The following is a 12,761-nucleotide window of genomic DNA, read 5'->3' as shown; positions in this document are numbered from 1 at the left end:
GCTGTTTGCTGCCCTGTCCATGGGATGGAATGGTGTCTGGTGTTTGCTGCCCTGTCCATGGGATGGAATGGTGTCTGCTGTTTGCTGCCCTGTCCATGGGATGGAAAGGTGCTGGTGTTTGCTGCCCTGTCCATGGGATGGAATGGTGCTGGTGTTTGCTGTCCTGGCCAGCACAGATGGGATGGGGCTGGTATTTGCTCTCCTGTCCATGGGATGGAAAGGTGCTGCTGCTGTTTGCTGCCCTGTCCATGGGATGGAAAGGTGTCTGGTGTTTGCTGCCCTGTCCATGGGATGGAATGGTGTCTGCTGTTTGCTGCCCTGTCCATGGGATGGAAAGGTGCTGCTGCTGTTTGCTGCCCTGTCCATGGGATGGAATGGTGTCTGGCGTTTGCTGCCCTGTCCATGGGATGGGAATGGTGCTGCTGTTTGCTGTCCTGTCCAGCTGCTCTGTCAGGGAACAGTGAGGGGTTTGCTCAAGGCAGCACCAGCACATTCCAGGTGGGCTGGGACAGAAACCAGGTTTGGGAAAATGGTGATGGCTGTATTGAATATGCTGGTAAACTTTGTAGAAAAAATGTGCAAAATCCCAAGTGCTAGTATTTAGGGACTTTTCCCCTAGGTGCATCAAGCAGGTGTTCTGTCCTCGCAGTCACCTTCACTCCTTTGCCACAGAGTTTGGTAGCTTTGGCTGCCTTTTACCTACCTAAGAAGCAGCAGCTGAAAAACAGATGATTAAGACTCGTCAGAAACCTTTGTCACACCCTTTATTTAAGGACCAACTCATCCCATTTTGTGGTTACACCCACCCTAACACGGGCTCTCAGCTGCGTGAGCTGCCAGTGTGTGTGCACAGCGTTGGATGAGCCTCGGTCACGAGCAGAAATCACAAAGTACAAGACATTTCTGCTTTTCATCTTCTTAGTTCCTCAGTGCCCGCCTGCTCTGCCGGTCCAGAGCTGGATGTGCTGGCTGTCCCTGGAGCTCTGTGAGAGCTGTGCTTTGGGGAAGGCCAGTGCACAGACCCTCCTGTGCCAGTGTCTGCCTCAGGGCCCTCTGTTATTGTCAGGCTGTGTCAGCAGGTTGGAGGAACATTTCCAGCCTCCTGTACGCTCCTCCAAGCAGTTACTGAAGGGCTGGCTACTTCAGCAGCTGAGAATTTATTATATTTACTTTTCCTAAAGGAGCAAAGTTAATCCTGTTAACAGTGCATGTGTGTGTGGGGAGAGCCTTTAATGCGGCAACATTTAATGTAAGAGGTAGACAATGGCTGAGATAACGTTGATTTATAGGCAGATTCAGAACCAATTGAAAGCTGATTGGAGATAGTTCAGTTTCCAGTTAGGAAGGGTGTTCCAGCTGTGGAAGGTGTGTAACACGCCTGGTGGAGGAGATGTAGTGGGTAGAAGTTGCTAAATAAGACATACATCTCCCTGTGTGGCACAGGCTGGGGAACCCCAGGGGCAGAGATAATTAATGCACAGCAATCTAGAGCAGCTTTGAGAAAATCAAGCTGTATGGAGCAACCTGCTGGGTTGGATTGGGCTGCTGTGAACAATGGAATTCTAAAAATAGCAGTCTGGTGGTGATCAAAGTGTCTGGCACGTGTGAGAGAGAGTAAAGCTGGCAGGAGAGCTGGAGGAGAAGGGGTGGTTTGGGATGAGGGACATTGCAGTCTTGAACTAGTGAGATAAATTCCAGACTCTGGGGTTAGGAAGTGTTTCTGTGCAGGCACAGTCCCTGTGGGATAGGCAGGGAGAGCCCTGTGAGTGGTCTGGTGAGCTGGGTGGAGAGGATTCTCTGGATGGGGAGGCTCTCAGGGCCCCCTGCCCCTTCTCCTGCCCTGGGCTGGGACTGGAAGGGTGAAGGTGCCACCAAGGGTGCATCTCTGGGTGTTCCTTAATGGTGAGGGCAGCGTGGGGCTCAGCCCCACATGGCTCAGGGTGAGGATGCAGCCCTGGCTGCTCTGCTCGCCTGGGCAGGAGCATGTTCTGGGAAACTGGGGTGCTGAACTGGGAAACTGCGGTGCTGAACTGGGGTGCTGAACTGGGGCACTGCCAGCACTGCCCTCCACCAGGTGCTGCTGCTGGGAGCAGAAGGAAGGGTGGTGAAACAGCGTGGGTAGCAGCAAAGTAATTACATGTGTGAGAGAGGCGAGGAGGGCTGGGAAGGGACCGAGTCCTTGCCTCTGTTCCTCCCCTTGCCTGCTCTTGGTGTGCAGCCAAGCTGACACTCAGGGTAGGAATTACTGACATACACAGTCACCAGCTCTGGGGTTCACTCCCAAATAAAGCTGGATTGCCCTTCAGAGCAGCCAGAGTCAGTAAGCTGCTCAGATGTTAGCAAGTGAGTTGGTTTAGTTTAAAGCAGAGAGAATTAACCTGTGGATTGTCTCAGGCAGTTTGAGCAAGAGCCTTTTGGCCATTAAGGCTATGCAGTGAGTGTACTTAGAAAATCCATTTTGCTGCATTTATTGAGTGTTAGTATTGCTTGGCAAACACCCTTTTGTGCTCTTCAGCAGAAGTAAACCAAACTGTTTTTCAAGTTCTCCATGCGGATGCAGAGCAGAGTGTGCAGCTGCAGAATCAGGACTCGGTGGGAGATACTCGTGTGTCCAGCTCTGTTTTTGGGTTTGCCTGGGCTGCTCCCTGCAGAGCCCTCACCCTCCTGTGGAAGACCTTCTCCAGGAAGGGCTTGCAGAGGAGCAGGTAGATGAGGGGGTCCATGCAGACGTTGGTGGCCGCCAGCCACAGCGTGCTCTCCTTGGCCACGAACAGCTGGTTCTGCAGCCGGCACTCCATGTGGGCGCTCGTCTGGCTCACGGTGTAGGGCACCCTGCTGAAGTGGAAGGGGGCAAAGCACAGGAAGAACACGGTAAAAATGATGAATACTTTCCCCTTGATCCGCTTTTCGCTTCTGTTGCCTTTCTTCTGTGTTTTTACATAGGACTCATATACCTTTCTGGCAATGACTGTATAAAATAGCAGCATGAGGAGGAGGACAGTCCAGAAGATGAACTGACAGACGTAGTTGACAGCCTCATGCCATTTCAGCCCAAGGTGGCTCTTCAAGGAGGCACACTTCCTCACGGACTGCGGCGTCGCTGCCTTGTTGGACAGGACCATGTTGGGCAGGGACAGGACGAGGAAGAAGAGCCAGACCAGAGACGCCAGGATCTTTGCTGAGGTCAGGTTTTGCACCCAGAACTTCCCAAAAGGCCTCACAATCTTGAGAAATCTGTCGAAAGCAATGAGCCCCAGCAGCACGATGCTGATGTACATGGTGTCATAGAATATCACAGCTGAGAAGCGGCAGACAAAGGCCTTGAGCTGCCACGGCGCCAGGCCGGAGTCTGTCAGGATCTTCAGGGGCAGCATCAGCGTCATGATGAAATCAGAAACCAAGATGTTTTTCAAGTAGATGATGAAGGTTGATGTGCTTGGGATGTGGAAGAAGGCCCAGCAGGCCAGGCTGTTCAGCAGGAGCCCCAGGAGGAAGATGAGGGTGTAGAGCACGGGGAAGAGCAGGTGGGTGACGGTGGTGTCACGCTGGCACGGTGCAGAGGAGGAAGCTCCACTGGTGTTAGCCACAGAGCTTGTGTTTGCAGAGCCTCCCAGGGTTGGGAACAGACTTGGGGGAAAAGGAGGGAGAGAACACAAAACACACCCTTCTGTAGTAGTATTACACGTTCCTTACTGTGGCAGCAGGTTTGCATGAGTAAACACCAAACCCGAGTGTGGCTTAAACAGCCTGGCCAATTTCTCTTCTGGTTCATGGAAAATCTAAATCTTTGCTGAAATTTAAATTGTTTGCAGGCTAGCATCCACTGAAGTGTTAAAAGGGTTCACACTTATTTTGGAGGCCTAGGGTAATGCCAGCAGGGTATAAGAGCAGACTGCCTGAAGCACTGCTGGCCTTTCCATGGAAATGTATTTTAGTGCTGAATAGAAATGTTAGAGATATTCTGAATATCTCTAGCATTCAACACTAAAGTAGAAATATTTTAGTGTTGAATATAATATAGAAATAGAAATCTTAGAGCTGTGGTCCAAAAGCCAGCCACTCCTGGGTACGTGACTTCTGGTAATTCTTTCCAAGCACCCACTCTTTCCCTTATCAGCACAGCTTTAGATAGCATTTCCAGGGCCAGCTGCACACAGGTGGCTCCCAGCCCTGAGCACCAGCCTGAGCACCCCACACACCCCAAACACTCCGAGTACCTGGGCAAACCTGCAGCAGCTGTCACAGGGCCCTCTGTGGCTGTCCCCATCTCATCCGCTGCTCCTCTGCCAGCAGAAGCCTCGAGCAAAGTGTTGGGAGTGGGGAAATGTGTAGAAAGATGAGACGTTTTTCTGCTGGTGTGTGGTTTCCTTCCTCATTTCAGTGCCGCCTGAGTTGGTCACATTGCTATTGCTTCTGTCTCTTCCCTTTGCTCTGTGTGAGAAAGCACACCATCTGCTCCTGAGCTGGGAAAGGAAAGCTGAGCCTGCCTCTCAGGACAGACACATTTCTGGGTTTGTGTGTGCGTGGGGCAGCCCTGCTGCACCTGGGCTGGGAGGATGAGCAAACACAGAGTGTTTCCTGACAGCATTTTCGGATAACCCTCCAGTGTAGCTCCTGGGTGTTGTTCGTGTGTGAATTCCACATTCTGGATGGCACCAGTCATTGCCAAAGCATTACAAGAGTCTGCTCAGAGCCCCCTGACTGTGGTGCCAGGACCTGCCCCCTCTCCTGCCCCTGGTGTCCCTGACACAGGGCCTGGGCTGGGCTCTGCCTCTCCCGGGGGATTCCTGGGTTTGGCCCATGCAGGCAGGGATTGCACCTTTGTGCAGCCTCCAGCCCTTCTGCCCTGGCAGGTACTGCTGCGTGGATTGCTGGTGTGTGTGCTGGGTTTGGGCTGGCACTGGGTGCATTTCTCTGAGAGCAGAGCTGTCTGTGTGAGTTATTGCTGCCTGCTGGTGGGACAGCCCTGGCCCAGGGCTCGCTGTGGGCAGTGCTCCTGCTCAGGCCATTCCTGGGGATTGCTCCAGAGGAGCTCGGGCTGCAGCAGTGTCAGGGGTTTGTGCATCAGCACCTGGGACATTTTGGCTAATGTAGGTGCTGGTGTCAGTGTTAATGGGTGCTGAGAGCAGGCAGCCCTGAGGATGGCTGGGCTTCAGTCACGCTCAACACTGCCACCAGTGTGGTGTGTCCTGGCTGTCCCTGCCTTCTGGTCCCCACTGGTGACCACACAAGGGTGTCACAGTCCATGGCAGTGCCCCAGCACTGCTGTCCAAGGCTGTGCCTTCCGTGTTTTGAGCTCTTGATGCTGTTCCCAGGTGTCAGCAGGTACCTGTACACACCTGGTGGCTCTGGGGGACAGGTGTGTCTGTCTGGACAGCTCACCTGGCCAGGCAAAGCAGCTCCTGCCTAATTGCCACTCTCTCTGCACGTGTAGGTGCAAAAGTGTGCAGGATGAGCTCAGGGTGGGAGTGGGGCTCGTGGCACTGCCCTCCCTGGGCATTAATGGGGACTGACCTGGCCCAGGGGCTGCGGGCTGCTGGGGGAGCCTGCTCTGGGGTGGCACAGTTGGAGGCAGGTGGGCTCACCCCTGTGGGCCGTAGGAAACGCACAGACCCCAAGGCTGAGGGTGGCAGTAGGTGCAACAAGTGAGCTGCCCTTTAACTTCTTAGGAAATTGGGTTGCACAAGTGCCCCAGCAGGCAGGGACAGGTCCCAGGAAGGATGGACAGGTGATGGCTTTGGCAGGCTGAGCTCTTGTGTGCTGGGGACACGCGCTGCTCAGCTGGAGCTGTTTGCAGTGGTGAAAAATGAACCACAACTTATTCCAATAGCCCACAATCTATTTCATGGGTAATTGCTGTGATACCTCAAAATGTCATGTACTTGAAAATACTTCCCTGTTTTTTTTTCAAGTTTTCCAAGTGCAAAAAGGAAGTGGTTGCATATTTTGTATAGTGGAAAAAGCTGCCCTTAATCATCAGTAAAGGAGTTACCATGAGCCTGTTTTTCCCCAGGGTCTCAGTAAGATTTAAATAAAGTGTTTGTATGTTTTCTAATATAATGTTCTCTGTGGAAGCATTACTTCATTTATTTATGTAGTAAGGGGAAGGATTTGGGGATTTAATTAATATCAAGATAAGTCTGATTAGGTAATAATTTCCTCTGATATACATCTATTAATTATTGGTCAATGGATTAGAAACTGCAAGCATAGAATGAGATAAGCAAATTGTTATTCTGTTACCAAAAATCTGCCCAAATGGCTCTCTCCATGTTTCTGTTTGTCTGCCAGTTGCATACAAGGTGACAGCTCCCTGTATTGAAAAATGACATCTACTGTGCATTTTATCTGCATTTCTCAGGTCTTGTGTTGTCATGAACTTTACTCTGGCCCAAGTTTAGCTATTTCTGCAACATCTCTACAGTTCATGGTATCATCTGTAGCATTTCATGATTCTGTTTTGAGTTTTTCCTCACAGTTCCACCTTTCAGTTCTGACTTTTTCCCATCAGTTCTGACAGCAATGGAGGTTGGGGTCCGACAGCCGAGGAGCTCTGGTTTTGGCAAGGGTGGAGGCTGGGGGGACTCCTCTGGTGTTTGTTTAAGCTTTCTGTTTTTGCAGGCAGCGGTGGTGGTTCCAGGGTGCTCCTGCTTCATCTGCAGGGCTGTTTCTGAAGAAGTCAGTGGAGCTCTGGGTGCTCCTTGTGGGTTTGTGCTCCTGCCACCCCCAGTGAAGGCGTGTGAAGGGCAGAGGAGCCCTGGGACCTAGAGCGGCGTCTCGTCGGAGTCATCCCCCTTAATCTGTGCCCCTGACGCTGCCCTGTGCTTGCACAGCATGTCCAGCAGGGATTTCCTGAAGGATTTGCACAGGAAAAAGTAAATGAAGGGATCCAGGCAGGCATTGAGGGACGTCAGCCACAGCGTGGTCTCCTTCATGTAGAACAGGGCGTTCCGAGCAGAGCAGTCAAACACATCTCTGGTTTGGCTCAAGGTGTAGGGGATTCTGGTGAAGTGGAACGGCACAAAGCAAACAAAGAACACAGCAATTATTATGAAAACTTTGAGATTGACAGTCTTTTTAGATCCCTTCCCTGTGCATCGAGTCCTTTTGTAGGATTTGTACAGTTCCTTGCTGATGAGGACGTAACATACCACTATGACTGCTAAGTTAACCCAGAAGATGAGCTGACAAATGTAGTTCACAATTTCATGCCAGACTAAGCCAAACTCCGATTTCAGGAGAGCACACTTCCTTACGTTCTTGGGCGTTTTCTTCTTATTATTTAAAATCATGTTGGGTAGCGAGAGAGCGAACATGGACAGCCAGATGGCTGTGGACAGGACCTTGGCGGCCAGGAGGCTCCGTGGAGTGGAGGTTCTGAAAGGTGAGGTGGCTTTCTGATAGCGATCAATCGTTATCAGGCCCAGGAACAGGATGCTGATGTACATGGTGAAGTAAAACACCACCTGGGTCACCTGGCACACAAACCCTCGCAGGACCCAGGACACCAGCTTGGCATCGCTGAGGATTTTAAAGGGAAAAGTCAGGATCATGAGGAAGTCAGAAATCACAGTGTTCTTGAGGAAGATAATGAAATTGGATTTACTGGGTACTTTAAAGAAGACCCACATTGCCAGGCCGTTCATGGTGATCCCCACCAGGAACAGAAATGTGTAGAGTAAAGGGAAGATGACTTGGCTGACCCTGCTGTCGCTGGTGCAGTTGCTGTCATTCCTGGAGGAGCTGAACTGGGTTATGGCTTTCATTTGCATTGTGGTATCTCTTCTCCCTGGAGAAACAAACAGGAAACAAAAAAGAAGAAATTGAGAGTTTTATCTGTTATGAGGCTTCGGCCTTTTCAGTCAGCTTTGAATTGTCGTGTTGTAAACAAGTGCACCCAGCTGGGCCAGGGCAGCGCTCAGGTGTGTGGTGATGCAGCTGGTTCTGTGTGTCTGGGCTCTGCCTGTGGGAAACAGGCACTCGGGGAATTGATGTGCTCTCAGCTGATGCCCAGATCCCTGACAAAGCTTTATTTCTTCCTAGAAAGTAGGGGAAAAGGCTTTTGCTTTGAAGACAAAGCAGGCTGGTGCGCCAAGCCCCGTGCTGTGGGAGCAGCCCTGGCAGAGTGGGTACATGGTCCCCAGGGCCGGGGCTGGCACCAGAGGAGCTGGGTGCTCTGGGCACAGGCTGCTCTCAGCCAGAGGCCCTTGGCAGCCCCTGCAGCTCTCCAGCACGGGGCAGGGCAGGAGGGAGCCCCTCGGAGCAGGCAGAGGCAGCAGGAGCAGCTGAGCATCCCCAGCCTGAGGCTCAGACCTTGCCCTGGCTCCAAACTGCTTTCTTAGCCAGTGACAGCTGCGGATTCCAGATGATGCACTAGGAGCTTCTGCTTCTGTTTTCTGTAGAAAAGAGGGAGAAATGAAATTTTAAGAAATAATTACCAGATTGCTTCCTGCCTTTGACTGACTCCCAGAGGCACTATTCGTAAAGGGAGCGGGGATTTATCAGATTGTGCAACTTCTCTGAGCACAGAGCTGCGTTTCTGTCTGCCCCTTTTGGGCTTGTGAGTCCTTAGTGTTATTTCTGTACACAGCCTTGTTTTTTAAAACTTTTAAAGCTCTTGAAAGAAGTAGTGATTTGTTACTTTGGAGAAGGTTACTATTGAAGGAAATATTTCTTCCATATGCGACTTGTAGAGCAGTGCTTCAAGTTTTAAGCTGCATACAGTAAGTCAATGTTATACGATATATGCATGTAGTTGAAAGACTAAATATAAACAGCTACAATGAAACAAACTACACATATTTCAAATTCTTTGGGGTGTACAAGACACCACTTTAGGAGCTGCGTCTTTTTTTTCAATGGATTTGTATGTAGTAAGTGTCACAGTTTCCAAACATCTGTCTTCTGTTTGAAGACAGATGTTTGGAAACTTCTGTCTGATCTGCTGCGGAGTGTTGATCCAGGGCACAGTTTGAATAGGGGGATGTTCGGTCCCGGAGGGTGTGTCATCCCTTGGCGCTGTTCGGTCTCTGGGGGATGTTCGGTCCCGCAGGCTGTGAGATCCCTGGAGGATGTTTGGTGTCCGGTGGATGTGCGGTGCCCGGGGAATATTCGGTCCCCGGAGGCTGTGCGGTCCCGAGGCTGTTCGGTGCCTGGAGGATGTACCGTCTCTGTGGGATGTTCGGTCCCGCAGGATGCGCGGTGCCCAGGGGATGTTCTGTTCCTGGGGGCTGTGCGGATCCGGGGCTGTGCTCGGAGGGCCGGGGCTGTGCGGTCCCTGGGGCTGTTCTGTCCCCGGGGCTGTTCGGTGCCCCGAGGATGTGCAGTCTCTGAGGCTGTGCGGTGCCGGAGCTGTGCTCGGGGGGCCGGGGCTGTGCGGTGCCCGGGGGCTGTTCAGTGCCCGGAGGATGTGCGGTTCCGGGGCTGTGTTCGGTGCCCGGGGCTGTTCTGTCCCCGGAGGCTTTGCGGTCCCTGGGGCTGTGCGGTGCCCGGGCCGTGCTCGGGGTACGGGGGCTGAGCCCGCTCCCGCTCCCGCCGTGTCAGCCCCGGGGCCGCCGTGCCCGCGGCTCGGGACAGTCCCGGGGCAGCCCCGCGGCACCGGAGCCCCCTCAGCCCCCTCAGCCCCCGCGGGTTGGGGTGCCCGGTTCGGCTCTGGAGCACCGCGGCTGCAGCGCAGGCAGGGCTGGATGGAAATCCTGCCAAATCTCAGCTGCAGCGCTCTGTAAAGGCGTGCTTTGGGCTAGGGAGAGGCACAAACGCGTTTGAGTTTGTGAAGCTTTATGCTTGAATGTTCAGTTCCTTGATTTTTAAGTTGAAAAAGGATTAGGCTCCCGTATGACATATTTTTGGCCTTGACTTTGTAAAGGAGGAATGGAAATCCTTCAGATGCAAATCCTCATCTTGTGATACCCACAAACTGCCCCAGTTGCTGTTCCCCCTCCTGGTTTGTGTCCCTAGTTTGGGTCTGCATAGTTCAGGTTTGTGGTTCCATTTAATAGGGGGCAGGAGAGTATTTCTCAGTAATAATATTTTAGTAGGTTTACAGACACCTGGCAGCAGTAGCATTTAATCAGAAACACCAGGAAAAGGAAATAGGAAATATAGAACTACACAAGTGTCTGACGTCTATGTTAATTTCTTCTGCTTACAAGCTAAAGTTCAGTAACACAACAGAAATAACAAATTTTGTTAAGGTTAATCTACAATAACAAGTCAAAATAGGGTCTAGTAATAATACAGGATAGTAAATAATTTGTTGAAGATATGATAAACAGAACTTGTTTGGAAGCACCTTTTTTTTTTAATCAAGTGGAGTTAGAAATTCCTGAAAACTGTTATTAAAATGTATGTACACATTTTGAAACAGCTATATTTAAGGCATTAACATTACATCCTTGTTGGTCTCCTTTCCAAAAGCCCAACCCCACTGTGTGTTCACAGGAAACTTTTCAGCTCCTTTCTGGCCTGCCGAAAGCCCAGCTGTTTCTCTCAGTCTGTTTGAAGCAATAATAAATAAATTACAATCCACAAATGCTCACGTTTGGAGACTCACCCTCTGTGGGTTGCTGTGCTCTGGTCTCCTCTGCAGTGTCTCTGAGTGTGTGTCAGTGTGGGAGGCGTGTGTTTGGTTTCGTGCGCCTGGAACAGTTACTTATCTTCCGTAAACTTCCTCTTTTAAAATAATTCCTTCACTTTTTTTAAAGATTCTATCTCCTGGCCACTCCTTCAGCATTGCTTCTGGTGCAAGGGCTGTCCCAGAGTGGAACACTCCCTGGACTTGTGTCTTGGCTGTGGCAGAGGGTTAACATCAGGCACGGTCCTTGTAATTAATTACCCTGCTAATTACCCTAATGACCTGTTCTTCTGCCTGGGGTGTCAGGATGTGGAGCCCCAGGCAGGGGCTGGCAGTGACAGGGGTCCCAGGGCTGCAGGAGATGTTTTCACTTCAATTCAGGGATTCTTTCCAGTAATGAGGAAGTCTTGCCAGTTGGGCTAATTAGGGAAATTTGTCCCCTGTGATACAAAACCTTATGCTGGAGACAAATGTTCCTTGGAATATATTGGGTGTGAAATTTGCATTCCTCACTAACACTATTTTTCTCCCTCAAGAAAACCACTTCACATATTGGTGTTCCTGGCCTGGGACAGTTCTTGCCCTTTTGTCTAATCATTAATATCAAAATCTCTATTTACTGATTTCCAGATCCTGTCTGTTAAGTCACCTTATTGCCAAATGTAGCTTTTAATTTGGATACATTTTCTCATTTCTCCTTAATGAATTCCCTGTGTCCCAGTGCAGCTCACAGGTCAGGACACTGGAGGGGGTGGCAGTGCTGGGAGGTGAGTTCTGTGCCCTGATGGGACAGGTGATGTCCCTGTAGGGACACCTGATGTCCCAGCAAGAGGCTGGGGAGGAGGGTCTTGGGCCTTACCCAGCTGCTCACAATTTCAGTCCTAGAAACGTCCAAGAACTGGTTGGAAAATTCAAGATTTTGTTTGCAGGAAAACTTGAACAAACTAGGTGTATCAGCCTTGTTATCTGGTAGATGTCGCTTATCCAAAATGAGTTTGAAAATGTGTATGAAGTGCTAACCCAGGCAGGATTTTGGATATGTGTATGAAATGTTGACCCAGGCAGGATTTTGGAAATGTGTATGAAATGTTTACCCAGCAGGATTTTGTCATGCCAGCAGCTTTCCTGCCGTGTGCATTTGCAGGCAGCTCTGGTTTGGGTCCCCAGCAGTGCGCGTTCCCAGGTGCAGCAGATGATGACGTACAGCAACACCCAAACCCCAGCGTGCTGCGGGACCAGAGTTCTGCTGGATTTCCTGGAGAGCCCTCAGCTGCCAGCGTGAGCTCCTGGGTGCTGGGCAGGGCCCTGAGTGCCAGGGCAGCTCTGCTGGGTGCGTGCAGGGCAGCAGCGCTGTGCAGGTGAGCTCTGCAGAATTCCTCCCTCCTGTTTGTCCTGTGCCTGCCTCTGCATCCTGCTCACTTTCATCCCTGTTGTGAAAATGTACAGAGTACTCCGAATTACTGTGTTAAATCAGTCTGTGCAGTGTCTCAGAAGGGAGGGAGCAGCAGCATCGCTGTCAGACTGTCAGGAACAGTTTGGTACCAGCAGTTGTTGTTTGGTTATCAGCAGTTGTTGTTTGGTTATCAGCAGTTGCTGTTTGGCACCAGCAGTTTTGGTGGTTCAGACTGAACAGCTCAGGACAATCCTTTCCTGTTTAAGTCTGGAAATGAGGGAAGGTTCTGCATTAGGTCCTTGCCTCCTGTCATGATGGGTGTTTTGTTTATTAAATGTGTAATTTATAGATTATGGATTTTGTCTACGTCGATTTTTGAAAAATCTGCTTTTTTAAAAGTAATAAGAGTTTTTGTTGGGGGAATGGTTTTAAACTGGCAGAGACTGGGTTTACATTGGATGTGAGGGAGAAAATGTTCCCTGGCAGGGTGGGCAGGCCCTGGCACAGCTGGGGCTGCCCTGGATCCCTGGCAGTGCCCAAGGCCAGGCTGGACATTGGGGCTGGGAGCACCTGGGACAGTGAGAGGTGTCCCTGCCATGGCTGGGGTGGCACTGGATGGGCTTTAAGATTCTCCCAAGCCACACCAGTGTGTGATTCTCTGGAGCGTGGGGCATCCTCAGCAGCTGAGAGGAAGCAGTTTTGTAAGAGCACAAAGGGGAACTTCTAAATGCAGCCAAACGAGTTTCACTCTAGAATAGAGAGAACATAACTTGCACTGCGGTGAGTCAACTCTGC

General features: G+C 51.0%; 2 protein-coding genes across 4 annotated transcripts; both read right to left on the bottom strand.

The window, feature by feature from the left end:
• Positions 1-744: 744 nt before the first annotated feature.
• On the bottom strand, positions 745-5,308 carry P2RY13 (purinergic receptor P2Y13). 2 transcript variants are annotated; one of them, XM_074547589.1, is made up of 3 exons: positions 4,218-5,308; positions 2,955-3,627; positions 745-2,835 (listed from the first exon to the last, which is right to left on the bottom strand). In XM_074547589.1, exons 1-3 carry the CDS (start codon positions 4,265-4,267, stop codon positions 2,512-2,514), a joined length of 1,047 nt encoding a protein of 348 aa, XP_074403690.1. In that variant the 5' UTR covers positions 4,268-5,308; the 3' UTR covers positions 745-2,511. The 2 variants fall into 2 exon arrangements, with proteins under 2 accessions (XP_074403690.1, XP_005494665.2); XM_005494608.4 differs by having other exon boundaries at positions 745-3,627.
• A 784-nt stretch (positions 5,309-6,092) lies between these two features.
• Positions 6,093-10,666, bottom strand: P2RY12 (purinergic receptor P2Y12). 2 transcript variants are annotated; one of them, XM_074547590.1, is made up of 3 exons: positions 10,553-10,625; positions 8,314-8,396; positions 6,093-7,789 (listed from the first exon to the last, which is right to left on the bottom strand). In XM_074547590.1, exon 3 carries the CDS (start codon positions 7,770-7,772, stop codon positions 6,765-6,767), a length of 1,008 nt encoding a protein of 335 aa, XP_074403691.1. In that variant the 5' UTR covers positions 7,773-7,789; positions 8,314-8,396; positions 10,553-10,625; the 3' UTR covers positions 6,093-6,764. The 2 variants fall into 2 exon arrangements, with proteins under 2 accessions (XP_074403691.1, XP_005494666.2); XM_005494609.4 differs by lacking the exon at positions 8,314-8,396 and having other exon boundaries at positions 6,100-7,789; positions 10,553-10,666.
• Positions 10,667-12,761: the final 2,095 nt, after the last annotated feature.

Source organism: Zonotrichia albicollis, chromosome 9 (assembly GCF_047830755.1).
Source record: "Zonotrichia albicollis isolate bZonAlb1 chromosome 9, bZonAlb1.hap1, whole genome shotgun sequence".
Classification (NCBI taxonomy): Eukaryota; Metazoa; Chordata; class Aves; order Passeriformes; family Passerellidae; genus Zonotrichia; species Zonotrichia albicollis.
Note: the sequence above shows the minus strand (reverse complement) of the source record. Positions and strands in the feature narration are given on the sequence as shown.